Source organism: Symphalangus syndactylus, chromosome 2 (genome assembly GCF_028878055.3).
Source record: "Symphalangus syndactylus isolate Jambi chromosome 2, NHGRI_mSymSyn1-v2.1_pri, whole genome shotgun sequence".
Classification (NCBI taxonomy): domain Eukaryota; kingdom Metazoa; phylum Chordata; class Mammalia; order Primates; family Hylobatidae; genus Symphalangus; species Symphalangus syndactylus.
Window position 1 is genome coordinate 39,842,648 of NC_072424.2, and position 22,499 is coordinate 39,865,146.

General features: G+C 35.9%; 1 protein-coding gene across 3 annotated transcripts in view; it reads left to right on the plus strand.

Moving 5' to 3' along the window:
* HPSE2 (heparanase 2 (inactive)) overlaps positions 1–22,499 on the plus strand; it is a 772,172-nt gene that overhangs the window by 450,482 nt on the left and 299,191 nt on the right. The window contains exon 4 of one of the 3 annotated variants that reach the window (XM_055252697.2): positions 19,959–20,132. The exons of the other annotated variants lie outside the window; for them this stretch is intronic. Coding sequence (XP_055108672.1) covers positions 19,959–20,132 — 174 coding nt within the window. The remainder of the gene's footprint in view (positions 1–19,958; positions 20,133–22,499) is intronic. 3 annotated transcript variants of the gene reach the window in all.

Here is a 22,499-nt window from a genome sequence, read left to right on the forward strand (position 1 = left end):
TCTTCTGATCTCCATAGTTTCTTATGATAAATATATAAGAAAAAACCCTCTTTTCTCATCAGAAAAATATATATTTGGAACAAAAGAAGTGAGGAAAAGAGTCTTTTAAATCCAGAGAGAGAGAGAAAATGTTTGAGAGCTGGCAGAAGATTCCAGAGAAGAGAACACATGAGAAGTACACAATCATTTAAATAATTTTTCTCTTGTATGTAATATGTTGCTTTTCTCTGGCTATTTTCAAGATTTTTTTCTTTATATTTGGATTTATTCAGTTTTATGATTATGTGTCTGGGTATGTATGGGTTTTGTTTTGGTTTTTAGTTTACATTGTTTGAGAGTCACTGAGAATCTTGATTTTATTAAGTTTATTTTTTAAATCAAATTTGGGAAGTTTTCAACTACTGTTTCTTTAAATGTTTTTTTCCTGCAGTAATGTCTTTCTTTTCTCATTCTGGGATGCCAATGACATGAATCTTAAACCTTTTGATATTGTCTCACAGTTCACTGAGACTATGTTCATTAAAAAAAAAAAAAACCTGTCTTTAAATTGTATATTTCTCCTGTTTTATCTTTAAGTTAATTGATTTTTTTTTCTGTCATTTTTGTTCTGGTATTAGGCCCATCAAGTAAAGGTTTTATTTCAAATGTTATATATTTTAGCTCTAAAATTTTAATTTGGTTCTATTTTATGGTTTTTATTTCTTAGGCATATTTTATTCATTTAAAACATGTTCATCACTACATCATGGGTGATGGCTAGACTGGCTGCTTTCAAGTCTTTGATAATTGTTATTATTATTTGATAATACAATGTCTGGATCATCTCAGGATTCTCCTCTGCTGATTGTCTTTTCTCTTCAGAATTGGTCAGACTTTCTTTTTGTTTTGTTTTATTTTTTTTTCATGTGGCTTAATATGAATCATATTCTGGACATTTTGAATGTTACATTGTCAGAAGCTGTGTCCTATTTTTTTAAAAGTATGGGATCAGTATGGTTATGTTCAGATTGTAAATTTGGTCTCATCTCCCATGCATGGTGGTTTCAATGTCAGTTTTTAAAGTTTGAGTCTACCCAGTACATGTACCACTCAGAAATTGGTTTGGGACTTGGTCCATGGTTTTATCACATTTCAATTCTTAAATACTTTTCCATGCTTCTTTGGGTCTCTTTTGCCTGCAGGTAACTCCAGCCTGATCCTGGTACTTCTGCTATTTCATATCCAGAATTAGATGAGTCCCCTTCTCCAATGTTCTCTTCTCGGGAATCCTCCAGCCCCAAACATTTTCTCTCTGTCTCTCCCCTTCTCTCTGGATTTAAGAGACTTTTCCTCACTTCTTTTGTTCCAAATATATTATCTTTTTTCTCAAGGTTTTAGCACACCCCACCCCCCCTCCCCACCAGGTTTTCAGTTCTGTGAGACTGGGGCTGCTTTAGAGGCAAACTGGTGAGAAAGAGGGATTTTTTAAAAAGGAAATTCTTCCACATTATTTGAGCAACAAGGTCCCATTTTTCAATTCTTCTGTGCAGAGAGGTAAGTCCCTTCTCAGGATTTTAGGTGCCTCTGTCATCAATGTCATAGCCATAAAACTCTGTAAGTGGCTAGTCCTATGGGCAGGGCTGGAAGAGAAATGAGAAGAAAGGAAAGGAAAGGAGAGGAGAAGAGGGGAGGGGAGGGGAGGGGAGGGAAGGGGAGTAGAGGGGAGGGGAGGTAAATGAGTAAAATTTTAAAAAAGGGGAGGTAAAATGAGGGGGGGGCCTCTTTTTCTGATTCTATGGCTAGAAATAATACTTTGTTTTTCAGAATTTCTACTTTTAGCACCTATCACACAGTTCTAGCACCTTGGGCCTTCCCTTAGTCAAAGACTGGAGGTAAAGGAAGAACATAAGACCATGAAACTCACCTTCATTACAGATCATTGTCCAGATTGTGAGTTAAGTCCGCAGTCTGCTTGCTACTGTTTACTTTTCAGAGTTCTTAGGTAGTGGCCATTTGTATTCTGTCCAGAGATTTTAGTTGTAGTCAGTATGAAATATACACTGTAGTTGGCTTACTCCATATTGGTTGACAATGGCAGTCATGTCCTCACATTTGGAAGCCATTTTGTTCTGGGTAAATAATTTTATGTTGAAATTTTCACTGTCAGAATTATAAATGAAGAAGGAAGTTTATAGTAATAAATGCCTACATTAAGAAAAAAGAAAGATCTTAATGAACTTTTTATCTCAAGGAATTAGAAAAAGAACAAATGAAACCGAAAGTTAGCAGAAGGAAGGGAATAATAAAGACAAGAACAGAAGTAAATGAAATAGAGATTAAGAAACCAATAGAAAAGATCAAGAGAGCTAGGAGTTGCTTTGTTTATTTTATCTTTTCAAAAAGCCAACTCTTAGCTTCCTCGATCTTTTCTATGGGTTTTCTAATGTCTATTTCATTTATTTCTGTTCTCATCTTTATTATTCCCATGTTAGTTAAACAAAAAAGAGAGAAGGCTTAAATAAAATTATAAATGAAAGAGGGGATGTTACAACTGATACCATAGAAATACAAAGGATTGTAAGAGACTACTATGAGCAATTGTACACCACATATTGGATAACCTAGACAAAATGGAGAAATTTCTGGAAGCATACAACCTATGAAGATTAAACCATAAACAAATAGAAAACCAGAACAGGCCAAAAATAAGTAAGATTCTATCAGTTGTCAAAAACTTTCTAATAAAGTAAATCCCGGGACCAGATGGATTCACAAGTGAACTCTACCAAACATTTAAAGAATTAATACCAATCGTTCTCAAACTCATCCAAAAAATTGAAGAGGAGGGAACACTTCCAAAGCCATTTTATGAGACCAGCTTTAGTGATACCAAAGCTCATATCAAAGACCTGATGCCAAAGCTGAACAAGGTCACTGTAAGAAAAGAAAATTATAGGAAAGTATCACTGATGGACAAAAATGCAAAAATTCTCAATAAAATACTAGCAAAGCAAATTCAACAGCACAATAAGAGACTAATTTATCATGATCAAGTGAGATTTATTCCAAAGATGCAAGATGCTCAGTATACACAAATCACTAAATGTGATATACCGTATTAACAGACTAAAGGACAAAAACCATATGATCATCTCAATAGATGCAGAAAAATTATTGGATAAAATTCAACATTCTTTATGATAAAACTCTAAACAAATTGATATACAAAGAATGTATCTCACCATAATAAAGGTCATATATGACATGCCCACAGCCAAAATCATATTCAACAGTAAAAAGCCAAAAGCTTTTCTTCTAAGATTAGTAACAAGACAAGGATGTCTATTCTTACCACTTATATTCAACATAGTACTAGAAGTCCTATCCAGACCAAGTGGACAACAAAAAAGAAGTAAAACCTACCAAGACTAAATCATAAACAAATTATTAATTAAAAGGAAAAAGTGAAATTGTCTGTTTACAGATGACATCATTTTATGTAGGGAAAACCCTAAATACTTCACGAAAAAATAGTTAGAATTAATAAATGAATTCAGTACAGGTTGCAGGATATAAAATCAATATACAAATATCAGTAGTGTTTATATATATTAACAACAAACTATCTGAAAATGATATTTTTTTAAAACCCCATTACAATAGCATCAGAACAAAATACTTAAGAATAAAATTAACCAAAAAAGTGAAAGATTTGCATACTAAAAACTATAAAATGTTGATGAAAGAAATGAATAAGATACAAATAAATGGGAAGATACCCATGTTTATGAATTCAAATAATATTGTTAAACTGTCTCTACTACAAAAAGCCATCTACAGATTCAATGCAATTCATATCAAAATTCCAATGGCATTTTTCACAGAAATAGTAAAACAATTCTAAAATTCACGTGGAACCACAAAAGACCCTGAATAGTCAAAGCAATCTTGAGCAAAAAGAACAAAGTTGGAGGCATCATACTCTCTGATTTCAAAATATTATTACAAAGCTAAGCTAATAAAAAGAGAATGGTTCTGGCATAAAAATAGACATATAGACCAATATAACAGAACAGAGAACCCAGCAATAAACCCACACATTTTTAGTCAACTGATCTTTAACAACGGTTCTGAGAACTCACAATGGGGAAGAGATAATGTCTTTAATATATGATATTGGGATACTGGATATACACACACTGAGGAATGAAATTGGATCCTTATTTAACACCATATGCAATATTTAATTCAAAATGGATGAAAAACTAAAACAATAAGACCCAAAACTTGTAAAATTACTAGAAGATATCACAGGGGAAAAGTGTCTTGACATTGGTCTCGACAATTACTTTTTCTTCCAACTTTTAGGTTCAGAGGATACATGTGCAGGTTCGTTACATGGGTAAATTGTGTGTCATGAGTGTTTGGCATACAAATTATTTCATCACTCAGGTAATAAGCATAGCACCCAATAGGTAGTTTTTCAATCCTCACCCTCCTCCCACACTCTACCCTCAAGTAGGCCCTGGTGTCTTATTTTTCCCTTCTTTGTGTCCATGTATACTCAATGTTTAGCAATAACATGTCAGTGAGAATGTGCAGTGTCTGGTTTTCTGTTCCTGCATTAATTCACTTAGGATAATGGTCTCCAGCTCTATCCATGTTGCTGCAAAAGACATGAGCTCATTCTTTTTGTGGCTGCATAGTATTTCATGCTGTATATGTACTACACATTTTCTTTATCCAGTCCACCATTGATGGGCATTTAGGTTGATTCCATGTCTTCACTATTGTGACTAGCACTGCAGTAAACATATGCATGCATGTATCTTTATGGTAGAATGATTTATATTCCTTTGGGTATATACCCAGTAAAGGGTATACTGTCAAATGCTAGTTCTGTTTTGAATTCTTTGAGAAATCTCCAAACTGCTTCCCACAATGGCTGAACTAATTTGCATTCCTACCAACAGTGTATAAGCATTCGTTTTTCTCCACAACCTCACCAGCATCTGTTATTTTTTGACATTTTAATAACAGCCATTCTGACTGGTATGACATGATGTCTCACTGTGGTTTTGATTTGCATTTCTGTAATGATTAGCGAAATAGCGTTGAGCATTTCTTTATATGCTTGTGGGCCATGTGTATGTCTTCTTTTGAGAAGTGTCTGCTCATGCCCTTTGCTCAATTTTTAGTGGGATTGTTTGGTTTTTGCTTGTTAATTTGTTCACGTTCCTTATATATTCTGGATATTAGACCTTTTTTGGATACATAGATTGCAAATATTCTCTCCCATTCTGTAGGTTGTCTGTTTACTTTGCTGATAGTTTCTTTTGCTGTGAAGAAGCTCTTTAGTTTAATTAGGTCCCATTTGTCAATTTTTTTTTTTTGTAATTGCTTTTGGAGTTTTCATCATGAAATCTTTGCCAGGGCATATGTCCAGAATGCTATATCATAGGTCTTTTTCTAGGGTTTTTATAGTTGTACATTTTACATTTACATCTTTAACCCATCTTGAGTTGATTTTTTATATGGTGGAAGGAAGGGGTTCAGTTTCAATCTTCTGCATATGGCTAGCCAGTTATCCCAGCACCAGTTATTGAATAGGCAGTCTTTTCCTCATTGCTTGTTTTTGTCAAGGTTGTTGAAAATTGGATGGTTGTGGATGTGCAGCTTTATTTCTCAGTATTGTAACCATTCCATTGGCCTATTTGTCAGTTTTTGTACCAGTACTATGCTGTTTTGGTTTTTGTAGCCTTGTAGCATAATTCGAAGTCAGGTAATGTGATGCCTCTGGCTTTGTTCTTTTTCTTTAGGATTGCTTTGGCTATTTGGGCTCTTTCTTGTTCCATATGAATTAAAAAAATTTTTTTTTGTAATTCTGTGGAAAATGTCATTGGTAATTTGATATGAATAGCATTGGATCTGTAAATTGCTTTGGGCAGTATGGCCATTTTAACAATATTGATTCTTACTATCCATGTGCATGAAATGTTTTTCCATTTATTAATATTTGTGTTGTCTCCAATTTCTCTCAGCAGCGTTTTGTAATTCTTGGTGTAGAGATCTTTGATTTCCCTGGTTAGCTATCTTCCTAGGTATTTTATAATTTTTTTGTGGCTATTGTGAATGGGATTGCATTTTTGATTTGGCTCTCAGCTTGGACAATGTTGGTGTATAGAAATCCTACTGATTTTTGTATATTGATTTTGTATCCTGAAACTTTACTGAAGTTGTTTATCCATTCCAGGAGCCTTTTGGTGGAGTCTCTAGGGTTTTCTAGGTATAGAATCATGTTGTCTGTGAAGAGAGATCATTTGAACTTCCTCACTTCTTATTTAGATGCATTTTGTTTTTTTTGCTTATCTGATTGCTCTGACTAGGACTTCCAGTACTATGTTGAATAGAGGTGCTAAGAGTGGCCATTCTTATCTTGTTCTGGTTCTCAAGGGAAATGCTTCTAGCTTTTGTCCATTCAGTGTATTACTGGCCGTGGGTTTGCCATAGATGGCTCTAATTATTTTGAGGTATGTTTCTTTGATGCCTACTTTGTTGAGGGTGTTTAACATGAAGGATGTTGAATTTTATGGAAAGCCTTTTCTGTGTCTATTGAGATGATTATGTGGGTTTTGTTTTTTGTTCTATTTATGTGATGAATCACATTTATTAATTTGAGTATTAATATGCATTGTTGCATCCCAGGAATAAAGCCTACTTGATTGTGGTGGATTAACTTTTTGATGTGCTGCTAGATTAGTTAGTTTGCTAGTATTTTGTTGATGATTTTTGCATCTATGTTCATTAGAGACATTGGCCTAGAGTTTCCTTTTTTTGTTTTGTCTCTGCCAGGTTTTGGTACCAGAATGATTCTGGCCTCATGAATGAGTCAGAGAAGAGGTTCTTTTCCTGGATTTTTTGGAATAGTTTCAGTATGATTGGTACCAGCTCTTCTTTATATGTTTGGTGGAATTTGGCTGTAAATCCTTCTGGTCCAGGGCTTTTTTGTTTTTTGGTTGGTAGGCTTGTAACTACTGATTCAATTTTAGAACTTGTTATTGGTCTGTTCAGGGTTTCAATTTATTCCTTGTTCAGTCATGAGAGGTTGTATGTTTCCAGGAATTTATCCTGGATAGGTTTTCTAGTTTATGTGCATAGAGATGTTCATAGTGGTCTCTGAGGGTTTTTTAAAATTATTATTTCTGTAGGTTCAGTGGTAATGTCCCCTTTGTCATTTCTGATTGTGTTTATTTGGATCTTCTTTCTTTTTTCTTTATTAGTCTAGCTAGTGGTCTATCAATCTTACTCTTTCAAAAAACAAACTTTTAGTTTTATTGATATTTTGTATGGTTTTTCACATCTCAATTTCATTCAGTTCAGCTCTGATTTTGATTATTTATTTTCTTCTGCTAGCTTTGGCATTATTTACTCTTGTTTTCCTTGTTCCTCTAGGTGTGATGCTAGGTTGTTAATTTAAGGCATCTCTACCGTTTTCATGCGGGTGTTTAGTGCTATAAACTTTCTTCTTAACACTGCTTTAGCTGTGTCCCAGAGATTCTAGTATGTTGTATCTTTGTTTTCATTAGTTTTAAAGAATTTTTTGATGTCTGCCTTAATTTCATTGCTCACCTAAAAGTCATTTGGGAACAGGTTGTTTAATTTCCATGTAATTATATGGTTTTGAGAGATCTTTTTTGTTTGTTTTTTGTTTTTTTGAGACAGAATCTCACTCTGTTGCCAGGCTGGGGTGCGGTGGCACCATCTCGGCTCACTGCAACCTCCAACTCCCTGGTTCAAGCAATTCTCCTACCTCAGCCTCCCGAGTAGCTGGGATTACAGGCATGTGCCACTACACCCAACTAATTTTTGTATTTTTCATGGAGATGGGGTTTCGCCATGTTGGCCAGGATGGTCTTGATCTCCTGACATCATGATCTGCCCGCCTCAGACTCCCAAAGCGCTGGGATTACAGGTGTGAGCCACCACACCCAGCCAAGAGATCTGTTTAGTATTCATTTCTATTTGTATTGCACTGTGGTCTGAGAGGGTGGGTGATATGATTTTTTAAAAAATTTTTGAAAATTTTTTTATGACCGAGCATGTCTTCTATTATAGAACATGTGCCATGTGCAAATGAGAAGAATGTATATTCCATTGTTGTTGGGTGGAGTGTTCTGTAGATATCTGTTAGGTCCATTTGGTCAAGTGCTGAGTTTTAGTTCCCAAATATCTTTGGAGTTTTCTGCCTCGATGATCTAATACTGTCAGTGGGGTGTTGAAGTTTCCCATTATTATTGCGTGGGTATCTAAATCTCTTCATAGTTCTCTAAGAACTTGTTTTATGAATCTGGGTGCTCCAGTGTTGAGTGCCTATATGTTTAGGATATTTAAGTCTTCTTGTTGAATGAAACTTTTTTCATTATGTAATGCCTTTCTTTGCCTTTTCTGATCATTGTTGGTTTAAAGTCCATTTTGTCTTAAATTGGATTAGCAACCCTTACTCTTTTTTGTTTTCTGTTTACTTGGTAGATTTTTCTCCATCTCTTTACTTTGAGCCTATGAATCATTGCATGTGAGATGGGTCTCTTGAATACAGCATATAGTTGGGTCTTGCTTCTTTATCCTACTTGCCACTTTGTGCCTTTTTTATAGGGCGTTTAGCTGATTTACATTCAGGGTTACTATTGACATGTATAGATTTGATCCTGTCATGTTGTTATTAGCTGGTGTTTTTGCAGACTTGATTGGGTAGTTGCTCTATAGTGTCAAGTGTGTTTTTGTAATGACCAGTAAAACAGTCTTTTGTTTTCATGTTTAGTACTCCCTTAAGTACCTCTTTTAAGGAAGGTCAGGTGGTAACAAATTCCCTTACCTTTTGCTTGTCTGAAAAGGATTTTATTTCTCTTTTGCTTATGAATCTTAGTTTGGCTGGATTGGGCACCTGTAGTCAGCATTCTTAAAGAAAAGATTTTTTTTTTTTTTTTTTTTATTTAAGAATGCTGACTACAGGTGCCCAATCTCTTCTGGCTTGTAGAGTTTCTGCTGAAAGGTCTGCTGTTTGCCTGATAAAGTTCCCTCTGTAGGTGATCTGCCCCTTCTCTCTAGCTGCTTTTAGTATTTTTTTTTCACATTGACCTTGGAGAATCTGATGACTGTGTGCCTTGGAGATGGTCTTCTTGGATAGTATCTTACAGGGGTTCTCTGAATTTCCTAAATTTAAATGTCAACCTCTATAGTGAGGTTGGGGAATTTTTCATGGAAAAAATCCTCAAATATGTTTTTCAAGTTGCTTGCTCTCTCTCTCTCCTTCTTTCAGGAATGCCAGTGGGTCATAGATTTGGTCTTTTTACATAATCTCATATGTCTCAGAGGTTTTGTTCATTACTTTGTATTCTTTTTTCCCTATGTTTGTCTGATTGACTTGATTCAAAGAACTAGCCTTCGAGCTCTGAGATTCTTTCCTCAGCTTGATCTATTCTGCCATTAATACTTCCAGATTGTATCATGAAATTCTTGTAGTGAGTTTTTCAACTCTGTCAGATCAGTTTGGTTCTTTCTTAAAATGACTATTTCATCTTTCAGCTCTTGTATAATTTTATTGGATTCTTTCGATTTCTTGGATTAGGTTTTGACTTTCTCCTGAATCTCAATGATCTCCATTGCAATCCAGATTCTGAATTCTATATCTCACTTCAGCCATTTCAGCCTGGTTAAGAACCATTGCTGGGAAGCTAGTGTGGTCATTTGGAGGTAAGAAGACACTCTGGGTTTTTGAGTTGCCAGAGTTCCTATTCTGGTACTTTCTCATCTGTGGGTGCTGATGTTCCTTTAATTTTGAAGTTACTGTCATTTGGATAGGGTTTTTTGCTTTTATATTCTTTGATGCCCTTGAAGGTTTGACTGTGGTATAAACCGGATTCAGTTGACTGGTTTCTTCTCTGGATTTCAGGGGCCGAGGCTCAGCTAAGCATTTCTGGGCTGCATGCTCTAACCCTGGGGGGCTGATGCCAGGCCCAAGGCTTTGTCCTCCGTCCCCCAAGGTTAAGCACTTGCTGCTGTGCTGGAGGGGCCAATACGTTCCCAGTCTGCTGGCCACAACACTCTGATGGAAGGTGCCAGCAAAAGTGCTTCATTCCTTTTTATGGGTGAATAATATTCCAATGTATTGATATACCACATTTTGTTTATATATTTATTAGTAATGGACACTTGACTTTTTTCCACCTTTTTGGCTATTGTGAATAATGCTGCTATTAACATTGATGTACAAGTATCCTTTTGAGTCCCCATTGTCAGTTCTTCTGGATATATACCTAGGAGTGAAATTGTGAATCATATGGTAATTTTAGATCTAGCTTTTTGAGAAACCACCACTGTTTTCCACAGAGGCTGCAGCATTTTACATTCCCACCAGCAATGCAAAACGTTCCCATTTCTCTTACCCACACCAGCACTTGTCATTACCTGACTTTTTTTCTCACATAGTTATCATTTTTTTAGTGAGAATACATAACATCTGTTCTCTTTACATTTTTACAGAATAAAATGTATCATCATTAACTATAGTTGCCTTGTTCTACAATAGATCTCTTGGAAATTATTCCTCCTATGTAACTGTAATTATGTATTCTTTAATCAACACCTCCTCATCCCCACCTCCCAACTAAAGTCCTCAGCATCTGGTATCCACCATTCTACCCTCTGCTTCTTTGAGATCAACTTATTTTAGATTCTACATATGAGTAAAATCATGCAATATTTGTCTTTCTGTGCCTGGCTTATTTCACTTCACGTACTGTCCTCCGTGTTCATCCACATTGTCAAAAATGGCAGGATTTTATTCTTTTTATGGCTGAGTAGTATTCCATTGTGTATGTGTGCTACATATGCTTTATCCATTCATCTGTTGATGGACACTTAGGCTGATTCCATATCATGGCTACTGTAAATAGTGCTGTGATAAACATGGGAGTGCAGATATCTTTTTGGTCTTTTGGCAATATTTCTTCATGCTCTTACAGCTCTGTAAGATGAGAATATTAATACTGATGCCCCTTTATCTACTTCCCCTATACCTTTTCAAGGCTCTTGCCATTTTCACTAACACATTTATTTTTACTTTATCATTGCTGTTATTACACTTTGTTCTGCAATCCCAGCCAAATTATTTATAGTTTTCTGTAGAAAGTATCCAGATATTGAAAAGCAATAAAGAGTATTTATATAATTATGATAATATAAATGCCATTTACTGCTGGGACAAGATCTATGTTAGGTTAACATTTTCTGCTGCATAGTCTAAAGTTAAAACCCATAGGCTACCCAAAGAATCTTCCTATCCTCAAGGTCAAATTGTCTGTCTTTAGTTTGTACTCTTTTAACTGCTTAAGACCATATCACATTTTAGTTTATTTCATAATGGACTTGACTTTCTTATGCAACTCTTTTGTTCCCAAGTTTTTATGACTTTTTTCCTTATGAAATGTGTCTTTGTCACAGTCACACATTTTTCTATCCTTTTCATAATAGTGTTTATTTTTCAGAGCCTGAAAATTCCTTTCATAAACCTAGATAAGAAGAATCTAAATGTTCTTTGTCTCACTACAACCAAATGCAAGGTTATATTAAGAGTAGTGAGTAGGGAGCCTATTCTCTCCAAAATATACATGGAATAGACTCATAGAAAGATTGAGAATTGTGTTTAAAAAAGAACAGAGTTTATGTAGAAGAGTTAAGCAATAGCATTAAAGACTTATTTTTTAAAAAAATCTTTCCACAAAAGTAAACCCTTAAATTTTAACTTCTCAGTAATTTTGGCTTCCAATTTTGCTTCTTGAGTTCTATCACAACACATTAAAGCTTCTTCATAGCTCAATACTTAAGATGTCATCCCTAGTATTAACCCAACCCCAAATAGGCCCCTTTCCATTGCATGTTTTTTCCCCTTGGGGAATTATGGGGAAGCTGTTCTCAGAGGCCTGACATCAAAGTATTGAGTTCTGTTCAAGTATGTCCAGTCTCTAGATTTTGTTGTTGATGTGACTTGATAATCTGTCCATATTCTCACATGCTCACAATTAGAATAAGTTGACACTGTTCTGTAGGCACCTATTTTTCCTTCTGGAGTCACCAGCTCTGTCTTCCAAGAGCTAAGGATCTGGATCATGTGCCCAAGTTCTTAACCACACAGAAAAAACACTCTTTCTTCATGTGAAGGTCGCAAAAGAATAAAATAGTCACAAAGGGGTATTAGAGTTATTTTTGCCAATTAAGAAAATAACAGTATTGAACTGAGTCCTTAACTATGTTTTCTATGTGAAACTTGCATACACTCAGTCTCAAACACTAGTCTGATAAAATTTGTGCCAATTTAATTCCCAGGTAACAGTTGTGGCTCCATCATTTCTATGGAAGAGGAGCTTAGAGGGGGCCATCAATTTGAAAAGTGAGGGCTGGGGCCATGTCTATAAGCTTTGTTTGCATAGTAGCTTACAAAACATGAAGAAAATGTTAATAGTCTCTGTCAAATAATGGAGGGAAAAGTAAGGTAGCTGTGACTTTGAGGGAAATATGTAACAAAAACAGAATAAAAAGGTGGGAAGTTAATCCTGAATAGGGAATCAAGGAAGGTGAGACTCAAGTAGATGCTCAGCATTAAGGGGAGCAGGGGGAAGAGCTGGGATGGAAACTAAGCTACTTTAATGACATTGGCATCTGTAAACTGGAAGATCCCAATGACAGCTCCTGTCTCTCTTCTTTCCAGTAAAAGTTTCTCTACCTCTCCCAACCTTTGAAAATGTTTTGCTTACTCAGCTTTATACTTTCCATCCACATCTCACCGCTTAACTCTGGATTTGCATATTCTGCCCACTCAAATTCTTTACCTATACACCTAAGGACATTACAAACTTAACATGCCCCAAGCCCAAATTCTCATCTTGGCCTTCTTCTCTCTTCTCCCAATCTTTCACACTTCCTTCATAAATATCAAGTTTATCTTTCTGTTGCTTAAGCCAAAAACTTCAGAGTTTCTTGACTCTTTTTTTCTCGCACACCTCATTCCAATCCTTCAGCAAATCTTACTGGCTCAACCTTTAAAACATTCCCAGAAACCAACCACTTCTACCACTCTGCTGCTACCACCCTGATCCAAGCCACAGTGATCCCTTGCTTCAATTATTGCTATAGATTCCTAATTTCCTTGCTTTCACCCTTACTCTTCCCACCACCCTCTTCAGTCTCTTCAGCTCAGCAGCCAGAGTGATGATTTTAAAATGTGAGTTGGGTCATATTCAAAACCATCTAATGGCTTCTATGTCAATGAGGGCAAAAGCCAAAGTTCTTATAATGACCAATAAGGCCCTTCGTGACATGTCCCTGCTACCACTGTGATCTCATCTCCTACTGCTCTCCCTCTCATTCATTCTGGGGCAGCTACACCAGCCTCTCAGTGTTCTTCACATTCATCAGTCTCACACCTGTCTTGGGCCTTTGCCCTTACTGTAGGACCCTCTGCCTGGAATTCTTTCCATAGTTGTCTGCTTGACTTGCTCCTTTCCTTCCATTGGGTCTCTGATCAAATGATACCTTAATTCTGATGCTTATTTAAAATAGCATGCTAGCTACTATTGGTTCTATATTATCTCCTACCCTGCTTTACTTCTCCCGCCAGCCACATTAAATGTAACCTCCATGAGGGTAGGGCCTGTTTTCTGTTTTGCTCATTGCAACACAAATGTGTGTGCAAATTATATATGTATATATTTATAAATATATATATATATAAATTACACATGCAGATGCTCCTCAACTTATGATGAGGTTATGTCCCAATAAATTCATCATAAGTTGAAACTATCATAAGTCAAAAATGCATTTAATACACCCAACCTACTGAACATCATAGCTTAGCCTGGCCTACCTTAAATGCGCTCAGAACACTTACATCAGCCTACTGTTGGGCAAAATCATCTAACTGAAAGCCTATCTTATAATAAAGTATTGAATATTTCAAGTAATTTATTGAATACTATACTGAAAGTGAAAAACAAAATGGTTGTATGAGTACTTGAAGTACGATTTCTACTGAATGTGTATTGCTTTTGCACCATCATAAAGCTGGCACTATTATATACTATATAATCTTTTATATATGTATATCTATCTTCTTGTATATATGTATATATGCATGTATATATGTATATATACAGATATATATGCATGTATATATGTATATATACAGATATATATATGCATGTATATATACAGATATATATATGCATGTATATCTGTATATATATGCATGTATACAGATATATATATGCATGTATATCTGTATATATATACATATATATGTATATATACATCTGTATATGTATATATACAGATATACATGCATGTATATATCTGTATATATGTATATATACAGATATATATGGTGTATAATAGTGCCTGTCACATAGTAAGTGCTTAATAAATATTTGTTGAATAAATTAATAAGTTAATGAATGTTCAATTTTTTGTTTGTTGGATTGCTTGTCTGTTTGGTTTTTAAAGTGTCAAGTCCTAGGGAAACTAAGAGAAATAATCTGTCATTCATATCTTAGTGTGAATTCATTGATCCTTATCTACATTTTCCTAATAGAAAACTGAGATTAGCTTTATTAAAGAAGTAGCTTTCCTTGGATCTTGCATTTTTTTAAAAAAAAAAACTGGTGCTTCTCTCATTACTATTTTGTTTCTTTTCTTCATTTTATTGCCACAGAACTTCAATAAGTAAGTTGAATGTATCAGAATCTATTCCTTGTTCATCTACTCATTCTTTAACTAAATCTAATTTCTAACCTCACTGTTTGATTAATGTAATGGCTTTTTTTTTTTTTCTCAGTCCTTTACTCCTCAGTTTGTCATGAACACCTACTGTCATGGAACAGCACCTCCTTGCACCTCTTTTCTTTTGGATTCCTTAAGACTGCATATCTGGGTTCTTCTTCTCTTTTTGTTGTTGTTGTTGTTGTTCTCCATGACCCTTATATGTGGACATTTCTTAAAGTTTTCTCTTCAGCCATCTTTCTACATTTTGCGCTTCAGAAATCTCAACTTTCACAGCATCAACTGTCAGCACTGAGTGACACCCAAGCCTATATACTTATACATCTTTCTCAAGTCCTAGCTCCTCATCTTCAACTGCCCACTACCCAGTGCTTCTTAGAATTTTATGCCTGTGAAATGTCAATGCACCCTGACTAGAACACATAGAGGCATTGGCCCTCTCTGGTGGAGGGAGTAGAAAGTCATCTTTGAGTATCTACTTGCTTTGATGGAACCTGAGCTAATTTTCTAAGGGAGATTACATGTGTTGAGTATCTACTAAATTCTCTATATTCAAATATATGTACTTTTCTAATAAACTGTAGAACATATGTCTTAGATTAGCAATAATATTTTTTGAGACGGATTTTCACTCTTGTCACCCAGGCTGGAGTGCAATGGTGTGATCTTGGCTCACTGCAATCTCCACCTCCCGGGTTCAAGGGATTTTCCTGCCTCAGCCTCCTAAGTAGAGTAGTTGGGATGACAGGCATGTGCCACCACACCCGGCTAATTTTTTTGTATTTTTGGTAGAGACGAGTTTCACTATGTTGGTCAGGCTGGTCTTGAACCCCTGACCTCAGGTGATTCACCCACCTTGGCCTCCCAAAGTGCTGGGATTACAGGTGTGAGCCATTGCACCCAGCCTAGCAATAATTATTTTAGACAGATCTCTCTTTTGCCTCTTTCTACTTCTTATAGGCCACTTTTATGCAACACAAAGGATTTGGGCCTTGAGAACTCTTTGGCATGATAGTAAGGCAGAAAATTGCTGTGTGTTAGATGCTATGAAGGATATAAGATACGGTACCAAACTTAAGAAACTTCACTGTTTAACTGGGAAAACAAGTTGTTCACTCTGGAGAAGTGAATAAATCAAGAAGTAAATCTCAAGATAATATCATGTCACAGAGCAGTGAGATGCCAAAAAATGGCATAGTTCTTGAGTTTAGAGAAAGTCGAAATCACTTTCGGGAGGTTGGTGTGTTCAGGAATGGCATCATGCAAGAGGCAGGACTTAAACTTATTCTTAAAGAAGTATTTCCCAAACTTTTAGCATTCTAGTTCCCAATTTTTGCTATGTGAACAAACTATCCATACTGTTTCTCCCATACTGCTCTTTATGTTGACACATTTTTTGTAAATACATTTTGCCTCGCCTTAAACCATCAAATCCATGAAATCACAGGTTTGATATGCTTTTGTGTTTGATATGTGTTTGTGTTTCTAATACATATGAAACATATACAGTAAAATACTCATTATATGGAAATAATTAGTTTTAGAAAAAGACCACTTAAATGGAATCATTCTATCCAAAAGGAATATCAGTCATTCTTATTAAATTTTGATGCAAACATTTGATATGGATTTTAGTATATAAATAAAACCAAAAATTATGAAAATAAGTAATTTTATTGCATGCTTAATAGATTATGTCATTGCAACTATGGATGAATAAAATGTTATTTAATTGAATACTGAGTTTTTTTATGATAAAATAATATAACTTTCATGACATGAATAATAGAGGACTTAAAAATGGACCTCTGTTGATCTTATAATATTCAAATTATTTTTTGAATAACCTATAATAATAATTCTCAAATCTCAGGGAAACCTCTCGGTAAAAGTTATTATGTCTAAAGCTCATAGTATATTAGAATGACTATTGAGTTGTAGATATATAATTATCCAATATTGCCAATGTTCTGTTAAATAGTTATATTTTCCTTAGAATCTGTTTAGTTTGACCAGTTTCTTAACCTATTTTTTGCATAGTTTCCCTCTCCCCACAAAGGATACCAATTCTAATGGTATAGATAAAAGAAACTTCAGTTTTTCTTTAAAAAAAAAAAATCCTACTAGTTTTTTTTGTATCTTACACAAGTGGGTCTCAAAGTCTTAACACAAATTTCTATTGTATCAGTACTACTGAGGTATGGTAAATGCAAGTCCTATTTAAAACTAAATAGGACAACTATTTTAGACAACTATTATTGAAAAGAAAAAAAGAGTAGTTAACTGTCTTTCTTGAAATTAATTTCATTATTTCCTTTTCATAAATTTGAAAATCTTATAAGGCAAACATAATTTGTTTTTGTTAACTAACTAGTTTAAGCCACAATAGGATAAAATTTTTCTAAGGGTAGGTTTGTTAGGTTTAATTTAAATAAAGGTTATGAATTTAACTAATATTATTTTGAATATAAAAATGTATTAGGCCGGGCACGGTGGCTCACACTTGTAATCCCAGCACTTTGGGAGGCCGAGGTGGGCGGATCATGAGGTCAGGAGATCGAGACCACGGTGAAACCCCGTCTCTACTAAAAATACAAAAAAATTAGCCGGGCGTAGTGGCGGGCGCCTGTAGTCCCAACTACTCGGAGAGGCTGAGGCAGGAGAATGGCATGAACCCAGGAGGCGGAGCTTGCAGTGAGCCGAGATTGCGCCACTGCACTCCAGCTGGGGCGACAGAGCGAGACTCCGTCTCAAAAAAAAAAAAAAAAGTATTAATGATGTTGAATAGTAAAGCATGTAAAACTATACATCAAACAATATGAATAAAATTATAGCCTATGAAACAATTTTATATGATACTTTGAAAAAAAGGTTTTTTTTACCTAATGGCATGTAGATAATTATAAAATTATTATATACTGGTTTCATGATCACTTTACTAAGCTATAAATGCATTTTAATTTTAATTGTTATTTTGGAAGTAAAAATAATAATTAAATGTATTTCCTAAATGTGAAATTTATTCCTTTTGTTGTTGTTGCCCAATTACTCAATTCTGGGTAGAGTATGAAATAAGTTGACATCGATTTTATTTCCAACTGAAATGAGACAATTTCTGTCCTTGTTCTTGGTGCTTCTTAAGAAATACTTTCTTATATAAGAAGATGAAAATGGCAGTCTTCCTATATCCTACTTCAAAAACTGATAAAATGCTCAACCCAATGATAATGGTTCTTTTTTAAAGGACTAAAAGATCTATAACAAAATTGCTAATGGGGCAACTTGGACACTCTGCATCATCTCTTGCAGAACCTCTAGTGACCTCTTGTGGAACCCTAGTGTTTCACAGAACCCCATTTGAGAAACTCTGTGTTAGGTTTAATGAATACTAGGACAATGTTCACTCTTTTACATAATTATTAATCCAAGAAGCTTTTTAAAACTGTGTACTACCTGAAGTCATGTTATCCATACCTTGGGATACACTGTGTAAAAGGACAAGTAAAATATGGATATGTTTTAAAAAGGAACAAGGGCACGACAAATAAGGAGAATATTAGAGCAAAGTCAATGGGGCAAAGAGTTCTCTAACAAATAAACTGGCTGACATCAACAAAGAACTCATTAAGAGAAATAGGGAGGCCTAAAGTTGAGGGGAAAATTATGGGTGAGTTGTAGAAGCCTTGAATTAAGGAAGAAAATGGTCTTGAAAATCCACTGGTTTTGAGGATTGAGTAAAACTGGCTGAGAGTGACTGGGGGAAGATGAATTGGCTGGATGGGAAGAATCTAGAAGTAGACAGGCAAGTACAGAGATTATAGTAAGTTATCCAAGTGTAAATGATAGCCAGAAAAAGAATGGTGGCAATAGAAATGAAGGAATGGGATAAATAGGAGACACATGGTGATAGAGTTGATGGTATCTGGGATCAACCTGATAATGAACATATTTCTTTATTTTATTTTATTTTATTTATTTATTTATTTATTTATTTATTTATTTATTTTGAGACGGAGGCTGGCTCTGTCACCCAGGCTGGAGTACAGTGGCGCGATCGCGGCTCACTGCAAGCTCTGTCTCCCGGGTTCACACCATTCTCCTGCCTCAGCCTCCTGAGTAGCTGGGACTACAGGCAGCTGCCACCACACCTGGCTAATTTTTTGTATTTTTAATAGAGATGGGGTTTCACCGTGTTAGCCAGGATGGTCTCAATCTCCTGACCTCGTGATCTACCCACCTCAGCCTCCCAAAATGCTGGGATTACAGGCGTGAGCCACCACGCCCGGCAATGAACATATATCTAGTAGTGGTCATAGTATTTCCATTATCAGAAATATTAGAAATCTGGACTTCAGTGAAAATTTTTGGAAATCATACTAGGCTGAGCTATTTTCCAAGACTCACCAGCCAGTCATCCTTCCTGGCCTTGTACCCTGACTATTATTCCTATTATGCCCTGTAGGAATATGGACCTAGCAGTGCCATATTGTCTGACTTTTCAAGAAAAATTAAGAATTTCAGCTACTTTGTGAAATCTTCCCATTTTTAAACATCAACAATTCAACTTTTTGTTAAATAAAACATATGATGGACTAGATTTGGTTGCCAATTTGCAACCTCTGTCTGGAATTCTCTCTGCTGCTTGTTTTTTTTGTTTTGTTTTGTTTTGTTTTGAGATGGAGTTTTGCTCTTATTGCCCAGGCTGGAGTGCAATGGTGCAGTCTCGGCTCACCACAACCTCAGCCTCCCAGGTTCAAGCGATTCTCCTGCCTCAGCCTTCTGAGTAGCTGGGATTACAGGCATGCACCACCACGCCACCTGGCTAATTTTATATTTTTAGTAGAGACGGGGTTTCTCCAGGTTGGTCAGGCTGGTCTCGAACTCCTGACCTTAGGTGATCTGCCCACTTCGGCCTCCCAAACTGCTGGGATTACAGGCATGAGCCATCGCGCCCGGCCCTGTCTGCTGCTTTCTAAAGTCACCTTGAAATGTACCCAGACTAAAAGGTAATAGTCCCTTTTAGAAGCCTGTCTGTGTTATTCCTTATTAGTGGGAAGCTCATAGAAAGGCTTTTTATATTAGCTGCTATTTTCCTTTTGTTGGAATGTTGATTTGAAAGTTACAACCCTTTCTCTGCTTCTTCCCAGCCAGGTCTCTAGACAAACTTTATAACTTTGCTGATTGCTCTGGACTCCACCTGATATTTGCTCTAAATGCACTGCGTCGTAATCCCAATAACTCCTGGAACAGTTCTAGTGCCCTGAGTCTCTTGAAGTACAGCGCCAGCAAAAAGTACAACATTTCTTGGGAACTGGGTAATGGTAAGTAAGGATGTTACTTCCTCTGAATTGACAAAATAAAGGGGAAAGATAAGTTGGCTTGTGATACAGTCTCAATCAGACCATCTCTAGTACCCTGGCCCAGAAAACATTTGTGATGTTTGGCCACTGAGTTGACTATCCAAATGGTAAAAGACTAAATAGTGAAGGATAGTAGATTTAGTGAATACACACCATTTGCATCTATAGTTATCTCTAGTTACCTCATTCCAAATATGGGTAAAATGCCACAAAATGGGAAATATATAGTGATTTATGACTAACAAATTGATTTCATAACCTGTTTTGCACAGCCTGGGCTGCCTTTACAATGTGTGTTCTGTGGAACATTGGTCCTACAAGATGATCCTTCTAAAATAATAATTGAAAAGAGCTTTGGTCAAATATATTTGAGGACCTTTATACAGTATGTGAACCTCCTGAAGGTTCACAGTGCACATTAGTATATAAAAGGCTATAAGAAGTCTTGTTGCAAAGAAATCTGTTTGACATTTTTTAACCCAGCATTTCTTAAACAATTTAACCAAGGCTAGTTTCAAGGGTGTGCAGCCTGTGCAGTCACACAGGGCCCATGCTTAGAAGAGACCCATTCTTGGCTGGGCGCAGTGGCTCAGGCCTGTAATGCCAGCACTTTGGGAGGCCTAGGTAGGCGGATCACGAGGTCAGGAATTTGAGACCAGCCTGGCCAACATGGTGAAACTCCGACTCTATTAAAAATACAAAAATTAGCCAGGCGTGGTGGCAGCCGCCTATAATCCCAGCTATTTGGGAGACTGAAGCAGGAGAATCACTTGAACCCGGGAGGCGAAGTTTGCATTGAGCCGAGATCGTGCCACTACACTCCAGCCTGGGCAACAGCAAGACTCCATCTCAAAAAAAAAAAAAAAAAAGAAAAGAAAAGAAAAAAAAAAAAAGAAGAGACCCATTCTTGGTTTCATTCTCTGCAGTCACCATCTTGAAATTCTTAATAATTTTTTAACAAGCAGATTCATACTTTCATTTTTCATGGGGCCCTACAAATTATGTAGCCAGTCCTGTTTAATCATTAAAGAGTGTGTGTGTGTGTGTGTGTGTGTGTGTAGCATAAGTTATCATTCATTCCATGGAACAATACTCCATGGACCACAATTTGGAGAAATGTTTCCTAAATCATGCTATTTTCTCAATGATATATATTTATTTGTGACATATATATTATTCTGTAGATTTCGTGACTCTGTAATATTGAGTCAATATGGATTATAGTTAAAATTGATAGTATAGATATGAAAATATGTGATTCTCAAATTAAAAGACCTTTTGGTATACTTTAGAATAAAACTATTGAATCAAACAAACCAAGAATTCTCTTAAAATTACTGATGCAAATTGATTCCAACATTTTCATTAACAGTCTTATATGTCTTTAGCTAACCCATATTTGTTTGCAGCACTATATGTGTGAGTGTGTGTGTGCCCATGTGTATTTATTGCATCTTGGAATTTGGATTTCTCAAAATAAGATGGCAAGGGAAGAAAAGAATAAATGTCCAACTTTCCTACCCGTAGCCACTAACTGGAATGTAGCTCTCAGTTTCTTTCCTCTTTCTCTGCTTTTCTCTCTTCTTTACCTGTTGAAATTTGGGGATAGTTAGTGACCAAATGGAGACCTGTTGAGTTGAACTGAGGATACCATGACTGTAGGAGGCTCAATTAGGGTAGCCTGAAGTTTTTCGTATTCCAGACTTGCCTGAGTATCATACATTTGACAACAAAAGCAGGAATGATATGATCAGCTTTGAGGTAGGCAAAAATATTACATTGTCAGTAAAGTCTTTTACTGATCCCTTTCCATCCCATCTTCTATTTACATTTTTTGACATTTTTTGGTATTTTATGTTATCTACTCAAGACCACCCACCTAACCTTACCCTCCTCAAATATCAGGCTCTGCCCAACTTAGCTTTATTCTCCAAACAGGGCAAAATATTCTTCAAACAGGGCATGACACCTGCCATGAGAGACCAATTAGACATAATGATTAAAAGGTGAGTATCAGACACTAAAGAATGGTGGGGCTTTTGTTGAACTGGAGAATACATGCCCAAAGGCTTTGTTTGGTTTTCTTGTAAAAATATTGTGCTGCCTACATAAAATTGGTTTGTAAAACATCTCAGCTAATAATAGATACGCCCAAAGCAATTAAAACTTACCTACAAGTGATTGATGGGAATAATTATTCTAGGGTTTTTGGCAACTCTGAGTGTGGGAGCTTGTTAAATTAAATAAATCTACAACTGGCATAATTGGAGTGATTTTGTAGCAGGGGTGGGTTGGTGAAGAGAATATATACATCTTTCTCTATACATC